This window comes from Pteronotus mesoamericanus, unplaced genomic scaffold (genome assembly GCF_021234165.1).
Source record: "Pteronotus mesoamericanus isolate MK-2021 breed Mesoamerican mustached bat unplaced genomic scaffold, CSHL_Meso_final contig_246, whole genome shotgun sequence".
Taxonomy (NCBI): domain Eukaryota; kingdom Metazoa; phylum Chordata; class Mammalia; order Chiroptera; family Mormoopidae; genus Pteronotus; species Pteronotus mesoamericanus.
In genome coordinates, this window is record NW_026555104.1 from 6,129,938 (window position 1) to 6,152,466 (window position 22,529).

Here is a 22,529-nt window from a genome sequence, read left to right on the forward strand (position 1 = left end):
TTTATTTCTTATATAGATGAGAAAACCATGGTTACTTTTTCAAAAGGATACACTGTTGGCATCAACAGTGAAAGACCTTCGAAAAGATAACATGGTCCCAGGAACAGGAATTTGAGGGTGGAGTGGGCACTATCTGGATCTTCCTTTTCCTTTTCTTTTTCTGGAAACCAGTTGAGTTATTGGTTTTGTAAACAAGAGGTGGCAACAGGTGCTGCTGTCGCAGCTGTGTCCCCTGAGCATGCAGAGTTCTCCTAAGCTCAATTCCACTCTGTCCTCTCACTTCCAGCCAATGGTGAGCAGGGCCCCCCCCTTCTGGCGAGCTGCCCACCACAGCCCCTGCACCCTGTGCCTAAAGAGAGGCTGCTCCCAGATGGGCTGGGACAATCACTAGCTCACCTTCATTCTAGCCCGGAGATCCAGGATGACAAGTTCAAGCGCCATCATGACCAACATCTCAGAGACGAAGCCAATGAAAACCCTACTTCCACCCTCGCAGTGAGGACCCCAGCACACACTCTGGCCCCGCTGATGGCTCCCTTATCCCGTGGTTCCCTCCCTCAGTCACTCGCCCATCTCCTTGGCTCACCCTACCTGCTAAACAGCCTGGGATTTTAACTTTTCACTGGCAAACTGGAAGTCAGATAATAGGATGGGCAAAGGAAGCTCAAACCACGGAGAAAACTGTAGCTGGCATTTGCTTTTTGTTGCCCATCCTCTGCATGTCCTGGAGTGGTGTGTGTGTGTGAGTGTGTGTGTGCGCGCGTGTGCGTGCACCCTTGGAGGAAGGTAAGAAAGGAGAGGCCGCGGGATTGATTATGACTTATTAAACTATTGGAACAGGCTGAATCATCACAGTCAAAAAATAAACAGCTGCAACTTGATTCGACATAACTCCCACTTCTTGCTTGTTTCCCTTTGCTCCCTCACAGCAGGAAGGAGGAGGTGCTGTGCGCTCTGGGACCAGCAGGTGCCCACTGACTGGGAAAGGAAGGGATCTGGCTGTGTGGCCACGGCGCCTCCATGCCGTGGAAAGCTGGGACAGTCGGGATGAGCTTGAGTCTCTGCCTGCTCCCTGAACTGAACTTTGGAAGCCAAGTGCAGGCTCACGCGCTGCGGAGACGCATTGGTCACGGCACCGAGAAGGGCTTCCCGTCTGGACCCATTTTTCTCCCTGACCTTGCGCCCCGTGTCCCGTACCCAGGTATGACCCACAGTAGACATTTGTTTGCAAACTTATCAGACTGAGATGGCAGAGGTCCCTAAGTGACTCTGGGTTACCGGGGCAGCCATGCCAGCTGCCTGGAACATGCTCGGTGAGACAGAACGGATTCTGTAAAATGTCAGGGTAAGCAGCGCTTGTCCCTGCCACAAGCCTTGGGGAAATAGACGAAGTTGCTTGACCCTTCACACCCCCGCACTCAGGTTCCTCTGCCCCATGCCTGTGATCTGTGCCAGCAGCTCAGCAGGATCCTCCACTCGGCTCGCCCCTGTCCTCCCACAGGTCCTGGCGGGCGGAGCGAAGCTGTAGTGACGTAACGGGAGGGGGGCGTGGGGAAATGTGCGGAGGGGCCCGGGCTCCACAGGGTCAGTCCCGGCGACGCAGCCACCCGCGCCCAGAGTCTCCGTCGGCAGATGAGCTCACGGGGTGTGTTGGGCCCGCGAGCTCTCCGAGGCGCGAGGCGGAGCCGGAGCCCGCAGGTCGGGACGCCCATAGCAGGGTGCCTGCCAAGCTGCTGCGCGCTCGGGCACCCGGCTGGGCTGTGGGCAGCCGCTGGATGCCAGCGAGCTAAGCTAGCGGATTGCGGCAGAAAAGCAAAGGTGAGGTGTATTAGTGTGTGTGTGTGTGTGTGTGCGCGCGCGCGCGCGCAAGAGAGAGAGAGAGAGAGAGAGAGAGAGAGAGAGAGGGAAGGAAGGAGGGAAGGAGATGCACTTGGGCACCTGAGTGCACTGCGCTGCACAGTGGTGCGCGCCTCGGTGTGCCAGAGTGTAGGTCCTGATGCATGGTTCCCCTCCCTTGAGCCATTTAGAGGTGATTTTGGTAGGAATTAACGACACGACTGCGAGTGTCCGGGCGTGAGCGGGGTGCTGTGGATTGCGAGTGCTGAAAACGACGTGTCTGTACAGCCGCATGCCAGTGAACGTGGCGTGCGCTCTTGTCCAGTCCTCGTCCCCCAGCTGAGTGTCCAGGTGGCAGCTGCGACGGGGACAACTTCTCTCCCAGCCGCCTTTAAACGAGTCTGACGAGAAGAGAGCAAGAAGGGCGAGGTTGGTGGGGGTACACTGCTCGGGCTCTGCAGGCGCGCACACCAAGATCCGAGCCTGTGAGGGGCAGGGGGCGGAACAGAGAAAAGAGGGGCTTCTCTCTGCTCCTCCTCCCCCAGCCTCGGCAGACGCATCCCTAATGATCTACGGTCCGGTTCTCTGATGCGCGGGGGCGGAGGGGACAGTTTGTCTGTCAAGTCCCAAGCAGCTGTCGCCAGCTCTCGGCCATCCCTGACGCCTCGACCCCTCTTTGTGGGTAGAGACGGGGGATGCTGGCATGACAATCTTCGATCTTCCCCTTGTCCTCCTGGAAATGGCAGGGAATCCTTTGGGAAACCCTTGTCTCTGACGGTCAGTGGGTGGGATGACCGGTGGATGATTTTCTGTGCCAGAGCGGGGACCCAACTGGGCGGTCGGCAGACTCACCTCCCCACCCCCATCCTTCAGCCAGCGAGCGCCACCTGGGCTTTTCCTAGGCGCTCTAGCACCGTGGCAGAACGCGCTTGGCTGTAGTCTCTCCGCGCCAGTAAGGCTCAGGCTCCGGCCAGCCTGAGATCTACCAGGGTTTAGCAGCCCCCAAGGGAAGTAGGGTGGGGACTGAATGAAGAAAAGATTCTGGGGAGAAAGGGAAAACTGAAGCACAGTAGAATTTAAGATGAACGCTCCTCCCACCCCCATGCCTGGTCTCTCCCTCAAAGGTCAGTTCTTAGGCTGGAAACCACAGCCTCTCTGCAAAAGGGGGGATACGCCTGAGACCATTTTAACCGTCCTCTCCAACAGAGCCAGGACTCAGGGTCTGAGGACACCAACAACCAGCCATGTCCAGTATCTAACAATTCTGAGGCTGGAAAAATTAGTTAAAGCACAAACTCAAACTTCCTGTGCATATTTAACCACAATTCAACAAGTGTTGACTGCCCAGCATTGGACTCTACTTTCCATGAAGCAGGTGGTCTCACTCAGAGACCTTAGGCAGAAACTTCATTGTTGATGAAATAAGATTCACTGTGATTTAATCTCATGTCTTCCTTTAAGGAGCCCTCCCCCTCTGAACTGGCTCCACGGCTTACTATCTCTGCCGCCTCCTCCAAGCTCTGAGACCTGTCGATGGCTCCTCTCTCAAAAGTGGAGACATGCTACTTCTAGGCCTATTTCAGGGAAAAAATTTACCCCATATTGAGTGAAACTCCAGCCAAAAAGGCAGAGTTAGGGCTGGAGATCAGCACTCAACCCTTGCTCACAGGTCTGCACCATCAGCATCCCAACCTCCAAAAGCGCTAGACTGAGCCTCCGCCCCCCAGAACTCTTTAGTCTCACCCAGACCTCAGAGTGTGACCTTGTACGTTACACAGATGGGATCCTGGAAATGCTAGTAATTAATTACACTCCAATGCAGACGGCTTAAATAGGATTCTGGGTCTGTAGAATTAGAGTAACTGACAAAACGGTTGGAAATGACAGTGAAAAAAACCCACGTTAATCTACGGATATAAAAAATGGCTTCTTTACACCTTCTGCTTTTAATAGTTGCCAATTTATGTGTTTTACCCAATGCAGACATTAAATCCCAGGTCCCCCAAAGTACGTTTCAGAAAGGTCAGCCACAAAACCCAGAACGCACTTTACAGACAGTTGTGTGGTGAGGAAATTAGCACAGAACAGAGAAGCAATGAGTCTGGAGTGCAAAATGAATCAGAGGCAAAGGTGGGCAAGACTCCTTAAGTACTTGTTGCTGGCTAAGTCCCCTTTACTTCATCAGCAGTCTCTCCAAGCTTCAAGGAGCAATCTTCAATCTTCACTCAGGCACCAGGCAAAGTGCACTGCTCAGGGGAAATGTGTTCACCAAATGAATTAGTCCCACTTTGTACTAAACACCACCAACCTTTTACTGCCTTCCCTCTTCTTGGAATGACCACCTTCCCTGCCCTCCTCGCATCGTTCTCCATATATTCAAGATCCAGCTTAAACCTCTAATGAAGCCTCCTCAGAATCTCCCAGGAGAGAAGGGCATTCTTCAGTTCTTTCTCCATATCTCAATGCAAGTCACACCTTGTAAGAGTTGGCTTCCTTGCCTGTCTCCCCTCCTAAATTATCACCTCCTAGAGGGCACCGGCCATGTCTTGTTCATTCCTGGTGTCCAGAATAAGGAAGCCCCCAGTGATGGTTTTTGAATGACTATAGATAACTCATTCAATTACATGATGAGCTATTGTTTTATACCTTAGGCCAAGCCAATGGTTACAATTATCTTCTCAACTTGGAGGTATGACAGGAGTCAGCTGCTTCAGATCAAAGTCCCATTGTCAGCTGCTAGTCTTCCAGTCCACTGAGCAGCAGGTGTTCAGATCCCAGCTCCACCAATTATGGAAGCAAATTAGTTAAACACTCAAAGCCTCGGCTTCCTCATCTGTAAAATGGAGACAATTATCCCCACCTCCTAGGGTGATTGGGAAGATCAAGGGGTCATAAAAGAAGGTTCCAAACACTGGAGTGAATGAACTGTCAATGAACCTGGCTCCTGTTTTTGTCCTTGATCAGGGAATTACAGGCAGATCTTCTGTGGTGTCAGAAAACAAGAATTCTGGAGTATTCTGCTGAGGGACTTTAGGAAAGAGCTCTCCCAGGCATAAGGAGCTCAAGCACAGGGTACTGAAGAAACAAAAATAAAATAAAACACTTTAAAAATGAAAGCATGACAAATTTTGATATTTAAAACTATAAATTGGTTCATTATAGGCAGATTTCAATCAATTAGAGATAAAGGAGATGGTAGAGGAAAAATGGGGGAGAGATAATATTTATAGAGCTCTGGTTATGAGCCCAGCACAATACTGGGCATTTTCACATACATTTCATCATTTAACCTTCAGGACACCCCCATTTTGACAAATGAGAATCAGAGAAGTTAAGTGCAGGGCACAGGGTCATAAAGGCTCCACGGTGGAACCCTGGTTTGTTTTACTTCTAAAGTCCGGGAGTTTTCCACTACTGAGTTTTCGGAATGGAAAACCTCCAAAGAAGTTGGCAGGTTGGTGCAAATTTCCTAGCGGGGAAAGGCCGAGAACACCAGTGTCAGGACCCCCTGAGGTCAGAGACCGGACTGCCCCACCCCGCTCTGCCTCTTCACAGTTTGGACCAGCCAACTTCTTAGGGATCAAAGTACTTTTTTTTTTTTTTTTTGCAGCCACAGTCATGTCCCACATGTGTGTCACCAAAGATGACAAGATAAACTATGATGGCTTAACCCAAACTCTTCCCCACTATTGGAAAAACAACTCATTCTGCACACTGGTGAGAATGGGCTGGTAGCTCTACATGGATGTGGAAAGATAACACATTTTCTTAGGTGAAGAGTGTGTCTGAGAGGGTAAACCAGAAACATGCAAAGCTGGTGAGAGCTTAAGTAGGTTCTGACTAATGAGCCAATCTTCCCTTTTTTCCCTGCAGATGTCACATTGGATCCTTTTTCTCCGGGACCCACTAAGGTGAGAATAAGATCTTTGGCTGGTTGGAGCTAGCCTAAGCTGTAAGGCAGCCATGGATATGGCGTATGACCTACTCAATTGCACCCAACCACTGCTATCCTCTCCATTTGACCTCAATGGCTCAGTGGTGGCAGCCAACGGCTCAAACCAGACAGAGCCATACTATGATCTGACCAGCAATGCAGTCCTCACATTCATATATTTTGTGGTCTGCATCATTGGGTTGTGTGGCAACACGCTTGTCATTTATGTCATCCTCCGCTATGCCAAGATGAAGACCATCACCAACATTTACATCCTCAACCTGGCAATCGCAGATGAGCTCTTCATGCTAGGTCTGCCCTTCTTAGCCATGCAGGTGGCTCTGGTCCACTGGCCCTTTGGCAAGGCCATCTGCCGGGTGGTCATGACTGTGGATGGCATCAATCAGTTCACCAGCATTTTCTGCTTGACTGTCATGAGCGTTGACCGATACCTGGCTGTGGTCCACCCCATCAAGTCAGCCAAGTGGAGGAGACCCCGGACAGCCAAGATGATCAACGTGGCTGTGTGGGGAGTCTCTCTGCTGGTCATCTTGCCTATCATGATATATGCGGGGCTCCGGAGCAACCAGTGGGGGAGGAGCAGCTGCACCATCAACTGGCCAGGTGAATCCGGGGCATGGTACACAGGTTTCATTATCTACGCCTTCATCTTGGGGTTCCTGGTGCCCCTCACCATCATTTGTCTTTGCTACCTGTTCATTATCATCAAGGTGAAGTCCTCTGGAATCCGAGTGGGTTCCTCTAAGAGGAAAAAGTCTGAGAAGAAGGTCACCCGGATGGTGTCCATAGTGGTGGCTGTCTTCATTTTCTGCTGGCTCCCTTTCTACATATTCAATGTCTCCTCCGTCTCTGTGGCCATCAGTCCCACTCCAGCCCTTAAAGGCATGTTTGACTTTGTTGTGGTCCTCACCTATGCTAATAGCTGTGCCAACCCCATCCTGTATGCCTTCCTATCTGACAACTTCAAGAAGAGCTTCCAGAATGTCCTCTGCTTGGTCAAGGTCAGCGGCACCGATGACGGGGAGCGGAGCGACAGTAAGCAAGACAAATCCCGACTGAATGAGACCACAGAGACCCAGAGAACCCTTCTCAATGGAGACCTCCAGACCAGTATCTGAACTGCCTGAAAAATAAATATAAGGCCAAGCTCTGCCAACTGACAATGTGTTCCCTGCCCCCACCCACTCCCTGCCCCCCCACCCATCCACCTGGCTTCTAGAATAGGGAATTGCTCAGCATGAGTCCAATTCAGGGAAGAGTGTTTGAGTCGGCTTGTCTGAGTGAATGGTTTGTATTAAATTAATTAACTCCCCCTTAAAGTGAACATTTAAATGCAGGCAGACAATTCAAAGTCTGGAAAAGAGGCAGTCATGCCTTTGAAATGTTGAAACTCAACAAAGATAGAAAACTGTATCTGTGTTTGTGTGTTTAAAACCCAATATGTAATCTCGTGTTCTTATATTTATACTTGTATACTCCTATCTAGTCCCTGTACAGTCATGATCTACATTTCCTGTGTTCAAATACACAAGTAGCAAATTCAAGTGTGTATTGTGCAGGTGGACCTTTGTTACAATATGGTACCCGTGGAAATGGACTATCCATGAAGCCAATAAAGTTTAAGCTTCAGGGATCTCATGGGCTTGGGCGGTATGTTCACATGGCCCTATGTTTTAATAAGAAGTTATAAAAGGGAGGTGTTTTTGTATTATTTTTCTTAAAGAGGGCTTCTTAAGTTGTATAAGCCTCCAGCCTCACCAACCCTGCCTCTGCCCCTGGGCATTTGCTTCATTCATTTTAGACAAGTTAGATCCAGGTAAGAAGGGGAAGAGAGGAAGCATTTGAGGACCCAGAGCATTGTCAAATTTCTTTAATTTTTCTTAGGGAGCCAAGGAAAAGAGGGATCACTAACATGGAAGGCAAGAAATTGACTACAATTCTTATGGCGAAACAATTTTCTCTACTGTGAAAATAAATGAGTAATAATGAAGCAAAATTACATCTTTATGAAAAACTATGAAATTGTAGGCGGGGGGGGGGGAGGAGGTTTATGTCAGACGTGGCTTCCTAATAAAAGAAAATGGAAATGCAATTCAACAACTCCTCACAGGAGTTTGTTTTAAGGACTTGATACAAAGCTGGGAGCTAAGGAAATCACAGTGCATATTAAGGACCCGAGGACGTTGTCTCCAGCCAGTCACTGTGCAGCCTTACAGGGTAGGCGGGTGTGAGGGCTAGAGGTAGCTGCATCCCCACAGGGACAGCCACATCACCTTCCTCACCCACTGCGCACGCGTCGAGCTTTGGACCTTCAGTGTCACAGGCTCAGCCATTCCTCAAGAGCTGTCACAGACAGGCACGTCCCATCAGCAGTGGGTTTTTTTTTTAGTCCCTGAAATTGTAGATGGGCTCATGTACAAGTGATGAGAAATGAAGGACTGATCACCACTGCCAGGGCATGAAGAAATATACACTCGGATGTCTGTCAGGATGCCATCAACCCTGGGTTTACATGAAAACCTCCCTCTTAGTGTCTCACATAGAGATTGCACCCTATTTACAGATTTTATTTGTTTTTAGAGAGAGGGGACGAGAGGGAGAAAGAGAGGGAGGGAAACATTGATCAGTTGCCTCTCATACACACCCCAACCAGGGACCAAACCCACAACCCAGTTGTGTCCTGACCAGGAACTGAACCTGTGACCTTTCTTTTTGGGGGATGACACCCAACCAACTGAGCCACACCAGTCAGGGCAATTGTATCTTATTTAAAAATGACCTTTCCTCTTCTATACAAGGGCTGTTGGATGGTGAGGATGGTGAAGAACTGCATCTGCGCTTTCATTGTTAATGGGCAGCCTTTATTCCAGCCGTCTAGTATTCATGCCACCTCCTTCCCAAAAGTACTGACTATGGCCTAGGAAAATATGCTCGGTAAGGTTTATGGTAGATCAATCCACATAAAAATAAAAAGAGGTACAATTATAAGATGAGGCTATTGGGAAAGTTGTTACACAAAAATCCACGCAGTAAAATCCCAGGCCATTACTCAAGGAAAGGCCAGCTTCCAGTTCAGCTCAGGCTTTCCTAGCAGCCTCGGCTGATGGGCAGTGACTCCTCCTCCTCCTCCTTTTTCTTCTTTATAAAACCAAGCAACGAAAGGAAATGCGGTGTTCTCTCATCACCCTGTGTCCTTTTCCTTGTGTTTTCTTAGATTGTCCCATGCTATGGAATGAACCCCACCCAAGTTTCAACTCTATGTCCAGTATTAATGAACTCTCTGTTACAGAAACACAAGTTAATATCCAACACAGGCCACAGTGTTGTATGACCTCTCCCGATGCCGCTCTCACTCCATCCACTTAGGTTTCATCAGCACTTAACTACCCATGTTAATGGAAGGTAAGGAGTAGCTTGCATAAGTGATCAGCATCCTAAAGCCAATGGAGTGCCTGACTTTTTATTCTGTCCCCGCACCCAGCAGAGTTATCTTCACGATTAATATTGCGTGGAGGAAGCTAAGATTAAATGCTGGAATTTAAACTGTGTTAACATTTCATTTAAAATATTTATTCCCACTTTTGGAACAAAGAAAACAACCAGAGAGCAAGTCGTCCTTGAAAGAGGAATCTCAAAAAGTGGGGAATACTTCTTAATATAGTAGAAACCCTATGGGTGGAATTATAAGCCTCACTCTTAAAGGCCCCATCTTTTAGCCTTAGAAATTATCCAGGTGATGAGTGCTCACCATAGGCTGCGGATGCATTTCGCTTTGCAACTTTGGCTGGCTGCTTTGGACCCTGACTTCCTTGGAGGCAGTTTCTCTGATCACAGATCTATGAGTATTATAGAATTAACCTATCTGCCTTGAAATTATTTCTACCCATCATTCTTGGTCCCTTGGAATCACATCCCTAACTAAAAATCAGCATTTATTCCAGGACCCTGGAATACCTTATACAATAATAATGGTAAAACTGGATTTAAAGCATTTCATTCTAAACCTTTGCTTATTTTTATGAAGGAGGAGGAGGAGTAGGGGAGGGGGATGTGAAAGGGATTTGTGTGTGTGTGTGTATGTGTAGCAATTTCTACAGTCTCACCTCATAATTGCACCTCTTTTCATTCTTGCGTGGATTTATTTATGTATCATAAATGTGGACTGGTGGATGGGAGTTCTTGAGCTGGCCACCAACTGGACTCTCTTTGCTTACACAAATTAACCTCTTCTCCATGACTGAATATAAGTGTTGACAGCTGAAACTTCTAGCCCCAGCTGTCCTAGATAGGAGCACTGTGCTGGAGAAGTGTCCAGTCTGGTCACTGAGAGAGAGGAAGTAAATGGCTGTCGAGATCCATGTTCCTAGTCAGCTCCAAATGTGATTGTTCAATCAAGACAGTCAAGTTACAATGGAGGGCAGAAATGAGCCCTGGCCTTGTGAAGAAAGATGGCAAGAAAACCGATCAAAGTTTCCTGTATGACTGGAAAGGTCCAAATAGGATTTCTGAAACACGTATCATCATAAGAATCACAATTACTGGCAAGCCAAGCATTTGAGCTTATCAGTGATGACTTGTCATCGATCACTTGTCTAATCCACATTTTTGCCAGATTCAAAAACACTGAATTTCCTATCAAATGCTCTATCAGAGGAAACCTTTCCCTAAGTGATTGTTTGGCTTCTAATAAGTAAATTTCTGAAAACATTCTCACAGGCAGAATCTCTATTTTTCTCTGAGCAGCTGATCTGAAAAGTAGGCGCGAGGGACTGCACTCTACGTACAGCTGAAAGCTTTTAGAGCCCTGTCACCTGAGTTGGCAGACCGTTGGGGCTGAGAATAACAGCTCGAGGACACGCTTTCATGCCTCTCACCCCCACTGCCCTTTTCAAGGGCTGCCCACCCCTTCCTTTAACTCAGCAGTGACCAGATGCAGGTGGATCAGATAGTTTTCTTTAGACATATCAGGTTGTATGTATTTGGACTGTGCTTAAAACCAGAGCTAAATATTAACCAAGACCTACCTGAGTTGAACATAAAACATTACTGATTCTCCCAAGATTAAAAGTGAGGATAATATGACTAAATGAAATGCTGTGGCTTTATCACTGGGCTCAGTGACCGTCTGTCCCCCCTTGGACTAAGACTTTAAACGTGACACTGGGTTTCCGGTGGGTGGGGAGGGAGTTTCTACGGAGAAGGAGAGAGCTTGCTTTTTTTTCATCTCTCTCTTCTTTCCTGGCATTATTAAAGGGCCAGATCAGAGTGAAGAGACCTTTATGCCAAAATCTGGAGTCTGGTGGAAGGGGTGGCTCACTTCCAATCCTGATCCTGGTAACAGGACTGGCAGCAGAAAAGGAAGGTACTTCTTAGAGGTACAGTTGCCCTACCCTTCGAGGAAAGCCTGTCGAGGAGCCTGATGCAAGGCCCTCTTCCAAAGAAACCTGAAATAGCTTCGCATGGTCTGGCCAGCCCAGTGATTCAGTGCCTGGGCCTCCCACTGCTTAAGCAATAGAGATCTCTGGGTGATAGTCACTGAGGGGAGAGAGGCCATGCTACGGACTACCGAGGAAGATTGGTCTGGCCCTGAACCAGAAGGAGACACTGCTGTCCCAAGTCCATACAAAGATCAGATTACAAAGTGGCCAGTTTGGGAGGCCTGAAGGGAAACTGCTCATCTCCACAGGGGAAGACCCAGGATCAGTTCCATGGGACCGCCTGTAAAGTCACCAGGTACCGACAACGAGCATCATGACACTCCTGGGCAATGACCCTCTTACCTGGCAGATGGTACCAGCTCCTGTTGAGGGTTCCCGTCCCCGGGTGAGGGCATATCATCATTACTGAATGTGCTGGTATTTCTTCTCATGGGTATTATTTTTTAACAAGAAACCCAAATGGTTCTCATATAACATAACCCAGGCTTAGTTTTCTTAATGTGAACCAGCATCCCATGTCTCCGGAGAAATGACCAGTCTTCTCAGTCTCTCCAGCTCTCCTCAACTTTCCCTGCAGTTGGTGCTCTCAAACACACATGTGGCATGAGGCACACGAGTGAGGCAACAGAGCCCAGGCGTGGCATGCACGTGGATATGATTGCATGCACACACATGTGTGACACACATGTGACACACACAATATAGCTTCTATGCTGTTTAGGCAAGACCTCAAGGCACAGATTCTCCAAGGATGGGGAGAACTGTATCTGGCTAACCCACTTAAAGTCTAGGGACACTTCAGTCACTTTTTTCTAGGTAGAGGCGAGGACATTGTGCAGGAGCTAATTTCTCACCCAGCAGCTCCAGGCCAGATCACAGACTCCGCACCTAGCCCCAGCCAGCTGTCCCTGCAATAACAAGCCCCCTTAATTTAATTTAAAAAAAGAGTTGGCAAAAGGGTGTGAACGGTTTACTACAAATCAACCCCACTACTCAACAACTTAAAAGCACACATTCTGCTAACAGCAATATATTTTTGCATAAAAAAAACAACACAACCTTTGCAGAAAAATCACCCAAAATTATTTTCAAGTTGATTCTCAACAAGGGCAGTTGACATTTCTCCCCGCCAAGCTTCCCCGCACAAATCTGAGGTTGAGCACTTTGGGGGAAGCAGAGATGCTTGGCCACCAAGAAAATGAACAGCGCTTCTCTCCCTCAGCCACAAGCACACATCCAACAGCGTCTTCTTCAACATGAACCCAACCCTCTCCTTGTCTGCTGTCCTACTCCGGTCCGTGGCTACGTATAGCGCATCAGCTCATCCTGTGCTCTTGGAGTACCTGCCAGTACAAGATGGGGAAGGCAGCATTGTATCTTTTCTTTGATGAGAAGAGTCTGATGCTCCAGTTTCATTCTCAAGATTAATTAAAGTTCACTGAGTCCCAGCTGTGCTGCTCACCTGGCGTGCAGATACTTCTGGAGCAAAGGCTCTGACTGGATGAAGACTCACTGTTTGGCTTCGGCTTAACACTTTCTGGCAGGTTACATTTGTCTCCCAAATGTCTCTCCCAAAGCCCCAGGCAGGTGGGTGCAGTGTTCACTACCGTTACCACAGGCTGTCTCCTGGAGGCGGCAGATCGCAGCTGTTTCACCCTTCTCCTCTGCACCTTCATGCACCTTTTTTTCCCTCCTGGCTCTAAGGGCCTGTCAACCAGAAGGTGGCAGAATCGCATCCTCACCCACAGAGGGCCTCGCTAGGGGCTGCCCTGGCAGCCGAGGAAACCCACTCCTCCTAGATCTGAAACGGAACTTTCCTGGTCCAGCTGAGCAGCCGTCAGCACGTGGTTCTAGGCTGTTGAGCCAATGCGGTAATGGGTATTTAGAGGGTTTGGGATTTCGAGGATCCCTGCCTCGAAGACTGATGAAATAAATCCTAATTGTTAGAGAAGAGTAGCCAAAATGAGGCACTGATGTGGTAGTCACTTTAGCAGTAAAGCCTGTGGCTAGAGGCCGGCGTCTCCGTAAAGAGTGGTGAGGTCAGTGGAGGCTCAGACACTGCAGCGGAGTCAGGATAGGGGACTCGGCCTTTGAGCAGGGAGTCTCCCGTTTTTTAAATTGAACCCATTTCAGAGTTTGCTCCCTTTAACAACACCCTCAATCTATCTTTCAAAGCACGTTCTCTCACATTTAAAGTTAACATTTGAAATTTTAGGAATGCCTTCTCTTTTTGAGAATTCCACAATGCCCACTGTGAGACAACAGAAAGGGACACTCAGTTTTCACCAGACCAGGTCGGGAACAGGTTTGGGAGGGAACAGCAGCAGAGGCGCGCAGTCCTGCGGCGCACGGCCCAGGGCCAGGCCTCACTCTCCGCCTCCGTCTCTCCCTTCTTTGGGCCCCTGGGATAGGAGTTTAATACGTAGCTGAGCAGGAGAAAAACGCTCTGTTAGAACAGCCAGCTCATGAAGACTGTCCGACGGTTTGCATCCGTTGCAGTAGGAAATCAGCCACCCAGCCACACAAAGAAGGGCCATAAGCAGCCGTCCAGCTCACCCAATTTAAGGTGAATAAAAGTAACAGCAGACAATTCAACTACCCAGAGTCATTCAAAAGCCTCCATCCGAGTTTCCCAGAGCCTTAGAACCATTTCACTGGGAAAGACCAGAGTGCAGAGCGTATGGAGTTGACTCCTGGAACGTGTTTAAAGATCGTTTTAACACGTACGGTGCATTTTTCCTAAAGAATACTTACTCATTACTTCATGATCTACCATCATTCTCTGGCTGTCACTCATGGCTACACAACAGCAGGTTTTTGCAAACAGTAGATCAATCATTATCAAAGGAGACTGAAAACTCATCACACACACATACATACTCTCTCTCTCTCTCTCTCACATGGCATTTCACCCAGATCCCCACACCCACCCCCGGCCCCTTCCTGAAGGTGGTGGGGATCATGAAATGGGAGCCTTTGGGCTCCTCTTCACCTGTCTTTGGATGTTTGATGGAGTTTCCTTTCCTCTTCCTAGCTCTGTGGACACCAGGAAACCTGGGACATCCAGAAAGAGCCTTCAGCAACCCCAACTGCAAAAACAATTTCAATCATGTGATGTGATTGATGGTTTTAATATGTCAAGAATAGGTGTGCACATAGCTTGATTTTTTTAATTATTTTTATGGTATTTTGAATGCAGTTACTCTTGTTAATGTCATTCCTGCATTTGGTATTTAGGGAAAAAATAGCTAAAACTGCTTTTGCTTTAGAATAAGCTTCAACTGCCTTTATGATAATGCATGTTTCTGTGTCAGATAAATAAATGTACCTCTCTATCTTTACCGTTATAGTTTATTGCATAGACTAAGAAGCAAAAAGCAAACATTTCTTTTCAGTGACTTTTTTTTATAACCTCCAGACTGAAGTTTGTGCATTAGCTCAAGTACAGAGACTCACCTCCATCCCCATCCACCTCTGTAAAAGACCCCGCATGTTCAGGAAGGTGGGCCAGAGTCCAAGGGGACATAACCCATGCTTTTCCAGGTTTCCTAAAATACAGACCTGGAAACTTCAGAATTTTACAACTTGTTTTAAAACTTTAAGCCCTACAAGATGTTTTGTAGATGTCTTAACAATCATTGGTTGGGTAGCAAAAGAAAAAAGTAAGCTTAAAAATTGACAGCCACTGGGGAGTTTCATTTTGTCCACAGACTGATTTCTAATGGCCCTGGCTGGTTTCTTCCTAGTTCAGACAGCATGGCTAAGTCGTTGTAAAGCTAATGACGACCCTGGGCCTCTAAAAGTGTCGCAAAGACATGCTAGCTCTGGAGGCAGCAAGGCTGGTCAGAGAAAAAGGTCATGAGTTTCAAAAGTAGGTCAAAGAAAACAACTCGTTATCAATTTCTCATCTTCCTTTCACTCAAAATCAAAACATAAAAATGTCCAGCTGTTTAAAACAGGGTCTTAACTACAAATTCAACCAGTAAAATCTGAAAAATGAGCCTGTTTTTTGAGTGCTCATGATGTACTAAGCCCTGTTTGAAGCACTTCATAGACATGCATCCTCTCATTTCGATTCCCACAGGAGTTCTGTGAAGTAGGTACTGCTGCACCCCCCATTCTACAGGTGAGAAAAATGGAGTGGACGGGGCGTACTTGCATCTCTTGCCCAGAAACACTTTGCCACCAGCACTTCTCCCTATGAGACATGGAACCATGGTAATGTCTGACAGTCCAGAGTCCACACCTCCTTCTCCGCAAAACAGGCATAATTCCACGTCCCCCACACAACAGTGTAAAGGTTGGATTAAAGAAAATATTTTCAATAATTAATCACATGATCAGGTGCATAGGGGTATCCAGTAAATGTTAGGGCCCCCTCACCTTTAATCACAGCAAAAAAAGACCAGAAGCGTTTTGGTTGTTAATCAACTGACCATTTTGCAAATTGGCTAATAATGAACCCTGGCTTCCAACCCTGCCCTGAGTGGAAAGCCTAGCTGGCACTATCAATCCAACCCACATGATGCCAGAAGAAAGCAAGTCCCAGGCAGAAAAGCAAATGCATCATGCGCCTGCCCACTTTTGGTCTGCACAGAGCCTTCCATCCTGGCTAGAGGACTGTCCTCCTCGGCTAAGCCTAACCACATTCTGGTCTCCACCTGAGCGGACCAGGACGTAACTTCTCATCTCCCTAAACAGAGCCTCGTCCTGCCAAAGTATTCTGGAAATTTAGCATGTTACAAATTGCCAAGTTCTTTGTTCTTCCTCCAGAGGGAGACCACGGTTGGCCTGGGGCCTGGTGCTAACCAGAGGGGGAAGATCAGGCTGCTAATCCTGGGTCTGCAACCATCTGTATTGCTCTCGGGTCCAGCTGGAAACAGAAGGCACACTCAAAGGGGTTTAACAGACGTGAATGCAATGAAGGCGCTGTGGACAGAGGTGTGGGGAGATATAAGTGAATAGCAGGAGAGGGATGAGGGGCCTGGGGACTAGGTAAAGGTGGGAGCCTTCACCAGCCCTAGAGCTGAAGGGGCCAGGGAGTGGACGATGTTGCGACAGCCCGGTGAGAGCCAAAGTCGTGGGGAAGGTGACACTCAACCAGCAATGTGGGCATAGAGTCTTCCAGCCAAAGCTAAAATCAGAGTCAATGTCTTTGATCTCCTCCCGTGGCTGAACTCCACCAGAGCCACAGGGCAAGACAGCGCATAGGATACCCCTTATCTCGGGGCCCCAGGCCTCTGAGCCGCCCATGGTCTACTGGAATAGCTGGAGTTCATTCCACCTTCCACCTACGTGAAGGCACAACAGAGGGCCCCTGGGGCCTTCCAACATTAGGAGCATTCTCTAAATCCTAAGAGGATAAACTGGACTTCAGAAAATAACCACTGACAGCATGGGAGCTGCAAAAGGGATGGAGGGCCAGAGTTCCACCCAGTCACATAGTATTTTTGGAGGTCAACACACAAAGGTTCTACTCGGTCTTGGGCACTGATATCGTGTAACACAACTCCATGCACATTCACTCTCCCTCTCCCTCTCTCTGTGCAAGATATAAACTCATCTTCATATTCAAAGGTCAAGGAATATACTCTTCTACCACCCCCACCAATGCCAAGGGCATTGCAAGAAACCCAACCGGCTATTCAATACATTTTAGTCAATTGATTGAATTTGCTCCCAAACTATATTTGCAAATACCCAAACTGTAAATTTTCATACAACATAAGGATTCAGAGTATTTTACCATCCAGTCTTGGGCCAGGCAGAGTTGATGTTTCTCATTTACCTGGTAGAACTTAAACAAACAGAACAAAAACAATCATTGCAACCAAGTAACTTTTAAGGCTGCAGGGCTGGGGTGAAATCACCTAGACAGGGAGTGTAGACTAAGAACACACCAGGGCTAAGGCTTGAGCCTGGGCACATCCAACGGTGAGGGCTGAAGCAAAGGAAGAAGAACAAGCAAATGTAATTGAGAAGTGCCTAGTGAAGTAGGAGAAAACCACTGGAACACGTCACAGGAGTCCAGAGGAAACAGGGTCCACAAGGGGCAGGGCAGCCATTCCAACGCTGCTGAAAGATACGGACACTGAGAAGGCACTACCGAAACTGGCAAGGTGGAGAGGGAGGCCTTTCTATGGATGGAGGGGTGGTGCATAAAGCCCTCATGGATGGAGACAAGGGGAGGTGACTTGTGGAGACAGTAATTGCCAGAGGCCATGACGTTTCATTGTGATGAGGAAAGGAGATATGGGCTGGGTCTGGAAGGAAACATGTAGACAAAGGAGCATTTTTACACTAGAAAATATTAATGATAGGAATGATCCAGCCAAGAGGGGGAAAACGATGTGGGAGAGGGAAGAAGGGAGGTCTTTGAGAGCTGGGAAGGGCGAGATCCTGAGGTCAAGTGGAGAGGTCACAGGACCAGGAACAGTGTGTTCTTGCAATGAGAGAGAAGGTAGAGAGCTTGAGCCTATGTTCAGGCAGGTTGGTAGATACAGCAGATTCAAAATGAGGACATTCCTGCCTGATTACTTCTGTTTTCTCCATTTACACAAGGAAGGTTCATCAGCTAGGGTGGGGAGGGGAAAAGGCAGCGGAGGAGACTTGAAAAGTAGTGAGAACTTGGTACAGAACCATTGACTTTTAATCAAACATTTTTTGCATCCTCCCTAGCATCCAGCTAGTTAGCACAGTAAGGACTCAGTTACACACTAGTCAAGGACATGAAGTTTAGAATGTAAGCTTCACCATCCCCTTTTTGTCAAGGTGTTGAGAAGGTGTGGAGCCCAGACATCCAGGTCCCCTTCATCAGCTCTGATGCCTGCCTGGCTATTTGTTGAGGACAGAGGCTCAGGTATCTGCAAACAGTTACGTCAAATAACGACCCCTTCTACTACAAATGTCACCTCCAGTAGCACAGGCTGATAAACATCGCCATAAAGATAAGATGTCCAGACGCCTGCATTAGCTCTCTTTATTTCATTGGCATCTCGGCCAGGCGCAAACACTGAACGTGGGAATCCCACGAGGCAGAAATGTAGAATTCAGCTTTCTGTCCAGCCCCTGACAGTCCTCTGTGGACACAGCCTGTCCTTTACCAGATTTCCCTTTCTTTTCTTCCCTCTCTGGTCATTTGCTGTCCGATTCCTCTCTTTTTCTTTTTTCTTCCTTCTTGCTTTCTCCCTTTCCATTTCTTCTAGCTTAGCAGAGTTCAATGTCCTATTTTAGTGTTGCCTTTCCATGTGTTATCTCTTCTCTCGTACACCCTGTCCCCATTCCATTCTTACTCTGTGAGAACCCAGCCCTCCCTCCAGCATCCTCAGGGCACAGGCTAGGATTCGCTGTTCACTCTCCAGATTGAGCAGTGATGGGCCAAAACCGCCACTGCCTTCCATCAAACCAGGCATTGAAATGAATGCGATGTGACTGAGAACTGTCTTACTGCATTGATATTTCAGTTACTAGGCAATTGGCAGCAAAGCCCTTTGGCCTTTTCTGGTACATCCTTTGAGCAGCTATGTGCATGCCACCATTCACTCACTTTGGAAATATTTATGGAAACATTTAGTTCAGCAACCAAGGCATAGGGGGCCCCCTCCCAGATGCTGGACTGCATACCACGTAAAGGAAAGAGAACATGTGGCGTCTGCAAAAACCTGTGAAAACCCTTCTATTTTAGGCATAACGCGGGCTTGGTTTCTATATTTCTATTAAAAAGTAAGGAGAAGCCTGCCTGCTCAATGTTCGGAATGAGATAGGAGTCCCCATGGGCCTAGAGAAGGTAAAAAATGTCAGAATCTGTTCCTACTTTTGAAAGACAGTCTTCCAACGCGCAGACACTTGACTACCAGGCATGGCCACTCCATGTGACATCTGCCCCCAGATCAGAAAGCCACTCCAGCCTGAGTCCCCAAACTGCCGTACAGTTGCAGAGATGCATCTTTAGGCAAAGGGTAGGAAGCTGTCTGGGTAGCATCTGAATGCTGCTCAGAATTGTTGAGCCCATCTCTCTCTTGATCTGAAATTTTCTTTGAAGCTAATGATATGACAAGGTAGAAAGATTAAGGATTTTTAGAGTCAGACTGATGGGTCTGAAGACAGGCTCGGCCGACGACTATCTCAGACAGGTTATTTGTTCCTGCTGAGCCTTGTTTTACTGATCAAATGAGTGTCAGGCCACCTATGATGAAGATCATTGTGAGAATTAAAGATAATATACGCAAAGTGCCTAGATGGTGCTCAAAATTACAGCTATTATAATTGGCAGAATGCCTGGGTTTGATTTCAGGGGCCCAGGATGATCTAAATATAATCTCTTGAACTTAAATATTGGATGTTTAAAATTCTACCCTTAAAGATTTAAGATGATAAGAAAACTTGACTTCAAGAGTCACCACACTACACACACACACACACACACACCCCCCTAAACCAAAACAAAGTGACGGGCTATAAAACTAGGAGGGGCCGTTTACTCACATGCCACCCTGAGGAAAGGAGACTTTAGTTCTCATCTCTGCCCCTCTGTCTCCCGCACAGCACCCAGACCAGCTTCTGAACCTGAGCTCTTTGCCTAGTGCTGGTTTTGCTAGGGCAAGAAAGCAAAAGACAGAAGAGGAAGGGCTACTCCCTCTGTATAGGGAGAATTAGAAAGGAGACAGAAGAGTAAAGAGTCAAAGGTGCACGTTTCCTCCAGCCACCAGAGCTCTTCCAGTGCCCAGGCAAGGAGGTTTGGTAACCGCCTATTAGGCCCTGGGTTCTGCAGGCAGAAGAGCAACAGTGGCATCTACAGGGCAGCCAGATGAACTTGGCCGGGGAAGCAGAGAGGAAGGTTAGGGAAAGCGCTGCCTTCAGAACATGCCCCACAGTGCAGTCATCAGCTGGCGAGCCTGCCTTTCCTCCACACACCGGTAATGGCAGGCGTGTACACAAGTGCAAGCCCCCTTAAACAAAACCGTAGGCTCCCGCACCCTAACTGATGTGATAACACCTCTCCCTCTGGCTGTTAGAGAGACATCAGGCAAACTCTCATAGATCTGGAAACTCAGGGAGCATGGGTCAGTTTAAAGTCCCTAGGGCACGCAACCAAAACCGATTTTTCAAAGAAATGAAATTTGTCATTAAGATATTGGACACCTCATAGAATCTCTGGGAAAGCTAGGGAACCAGACTCAGGGGACAGTCAAGAACAAAAGGAAGCTAAACCCATGCAGAAAGAATCCAGGCAAAGCACGTTGCCGGGCGGTTCTGGTGAGGATGTCATTGTGGTCACAAATAGCTGCCCCCAGCACTGGCAGCTGGGGCCTACAGCCGTATTCAATACCCTGCTGCCTCGGAGAGTGGATGTTAAAGGTGGTACATCTGCCACCAATGAAATCTCCACTGTCCCTGCTTCTTCACATCCCTTGCTCCCCATTTAAAATCCTAGGTGGTTGTGCCTGATTGGCCGATAACAGAATATCTCTAAGGGGAAAAGTTCTTGTCATACACAGATGGAAAAGAGATTCTGCAGATAATGGGAAGCCAAAAATAGACAAGTGCCCCTATAGAATGAGACTTTAGTGACAGCAAATTGCCGACCAGCCACCAGGGAGTGTTCTTTGTTTGTGGGAAGTTGTGTGACAAAGTAGAAAAGGAACGAACCAGGAATTCAAAATTCTAGGCCCAAGTGCTGATTCTGTCACTTATTAGCTATGTGACTTGGGCAGGTATAAATAAGCTTTCTGGGTTTTTGTCATGCATAGAATAATTATTCCTACCTATCTTGCAGGGCTGAAGTGTAGATCCGATCATTTTGTGAACATGCTTTGAAAAGTGTACTATTACTAAGTAAATCCGCTTGCCTCTCAGGGTCCCAGGTAATTCACTTGTAAAATGAAAATATTCCTTACATTGCAGGGTTTTTATGAGCTAAACTAGATTATAAATGGCTTGTTTTCCAACTGAAATTCTTTGATGTCTGGGATTTGCATCAAAATAATGGAGGTCTGCTCTGGCTCCTGTGACTCAGTGGACTGAGCACCTGACTGCAAGCAAACGGTCACTGGTCGATTCCCAGTCAGGGCACATGCCTGGGTTGTGGGCTGGGTCCCCATTAAGGGGCACGCGAGAGGCAACCACACGTTTCTCTCCCTCTCTTTCTTGCTCCCTTCTCCTCTCTCTAAAACTAGATAAATAAAATTAAAAAGAAAACAACAGAAACCAAAATAATGGAGGTGGTGGGTGAGAAAGGAAGTGGGCAGCAATATATATAAGACTGACAGGAGTTATTATACCTAGAGAGCGGGCACGTTTTACCATTCTCCACATTAGTATGGGTATGAAAACTTCAATGAATGTTTGAAAAAAAAAAAGTGCCTTGTAAATCTCGAAGAAACTGGCCACACTCTCCAAATTTTACTATTGGGTCCGCGTTAGACGTCACCCCCATCATCACCACCCTCGCCACTCAGGCGTTGTTTTCTCAGGATTGCGGTCTTTCCTCTCTTCTCCCCGGACTGGTGCCAATGCAAGCCTGGATCAGGGGAAACATCTTCAGTGCCAAACCACTGGTTTGAAGTTAAAACGAAAACCCCAGAAAACTAACCCACAGTACCAATCAACCGGAGAAAATGAAGAGAAACGAGCGCGCACACACCCCTTACGGAGGGCAGCCTGCCCCTGCACTCCGTCCCGATTCAGAACAAATGTGAAATTACTCTTTCCAATGATCAAAAACGGTCTCAAACTTCTCTTCTCGTAGCATTGCATTCGGCTTAGGAGCACAGAAAACGAATAACAAAGACGCCACAGAAGGCTGCGTGTCCCGTGCTGGCAGGTAGCACAGGAAGCACAGGTAGCACAGGTAGCGCGTGTTCGAGTTGTATCCCAGCTGTAGTCCGGCACCAGCGGCTGGCCCGGGACACCGGGGGAGGAGGCGGGGGGCGGGGGGGGGGAGCGGCGCTGCCGATCTCCGAAGGAAAGGAGACCTATCGAGAGTGTCATCCGCTCGAAGTAGGGGAAGACCACTGTCTGGGGTCCTGATTGTCCTCGGAAGGGCCACGAGCATCCTGAGGAGTCTTAACAATCAGCCGACGTGTGCTGGGTTACGATAATTAACTCCAACGAGGAAAAGCTCCACGTGCGCAGGGAAGGGCTTCAGATCTCCGAGAGGGTGGGCCCGCAGACTGCTGGCCTTAGAGATCTAACTTAACCACGTGGTCTCCCTTTTTAAAAATGCCGCCCCGGGGGTCAGCTGTTCACCACCCGCGGAGAACCAGCCTGGCGAGCAGCGGGGCGGAACTGCTTCCGCCCCT

The 22,529-nt window shown here is 47.9% G+C and overlaps 1 protein-coding gene across 1 annotated transcript; it reads left to right on the forward strand.

Annotated features, from left to right (window-relative positions):
- Positions 1 to 1,717: 1,717 nt before the first annotated feature.
- SSTR2 (somatostatin receptor 2) lies at positions 1,718 to 7,124 on the forward strand. The gene is made up of 2 exons (XM_054572924.1): positions 1,718 to 1,818; positions 5,710 to 7,124. Exon 2 carries the CDS (start codon positions 5,800 to 5,802, stop codon positions 6,907 to 6,909), a length of 1,110 nt encoding a protein of 369 aa, XP_054428899.1. The 5' UTR covers positions 1,718 to 1,818; positions 5,710 to 5,799; the 3' UTR covers positions 6,910 to 7,124.
- The last annotated feature ends 15,405 nt before the right edge of the window (positions 7,125 to 22,529 follow it).

Excerpts from the sequence above, each read along its gene's own strand:
- SSTR2 (XM_054572924.1), top strand. The coding sequence starts at position 5,800 with ATGGATATGGCGTATGACCTACTCAATTGCACCCAACCACTGCTATCC.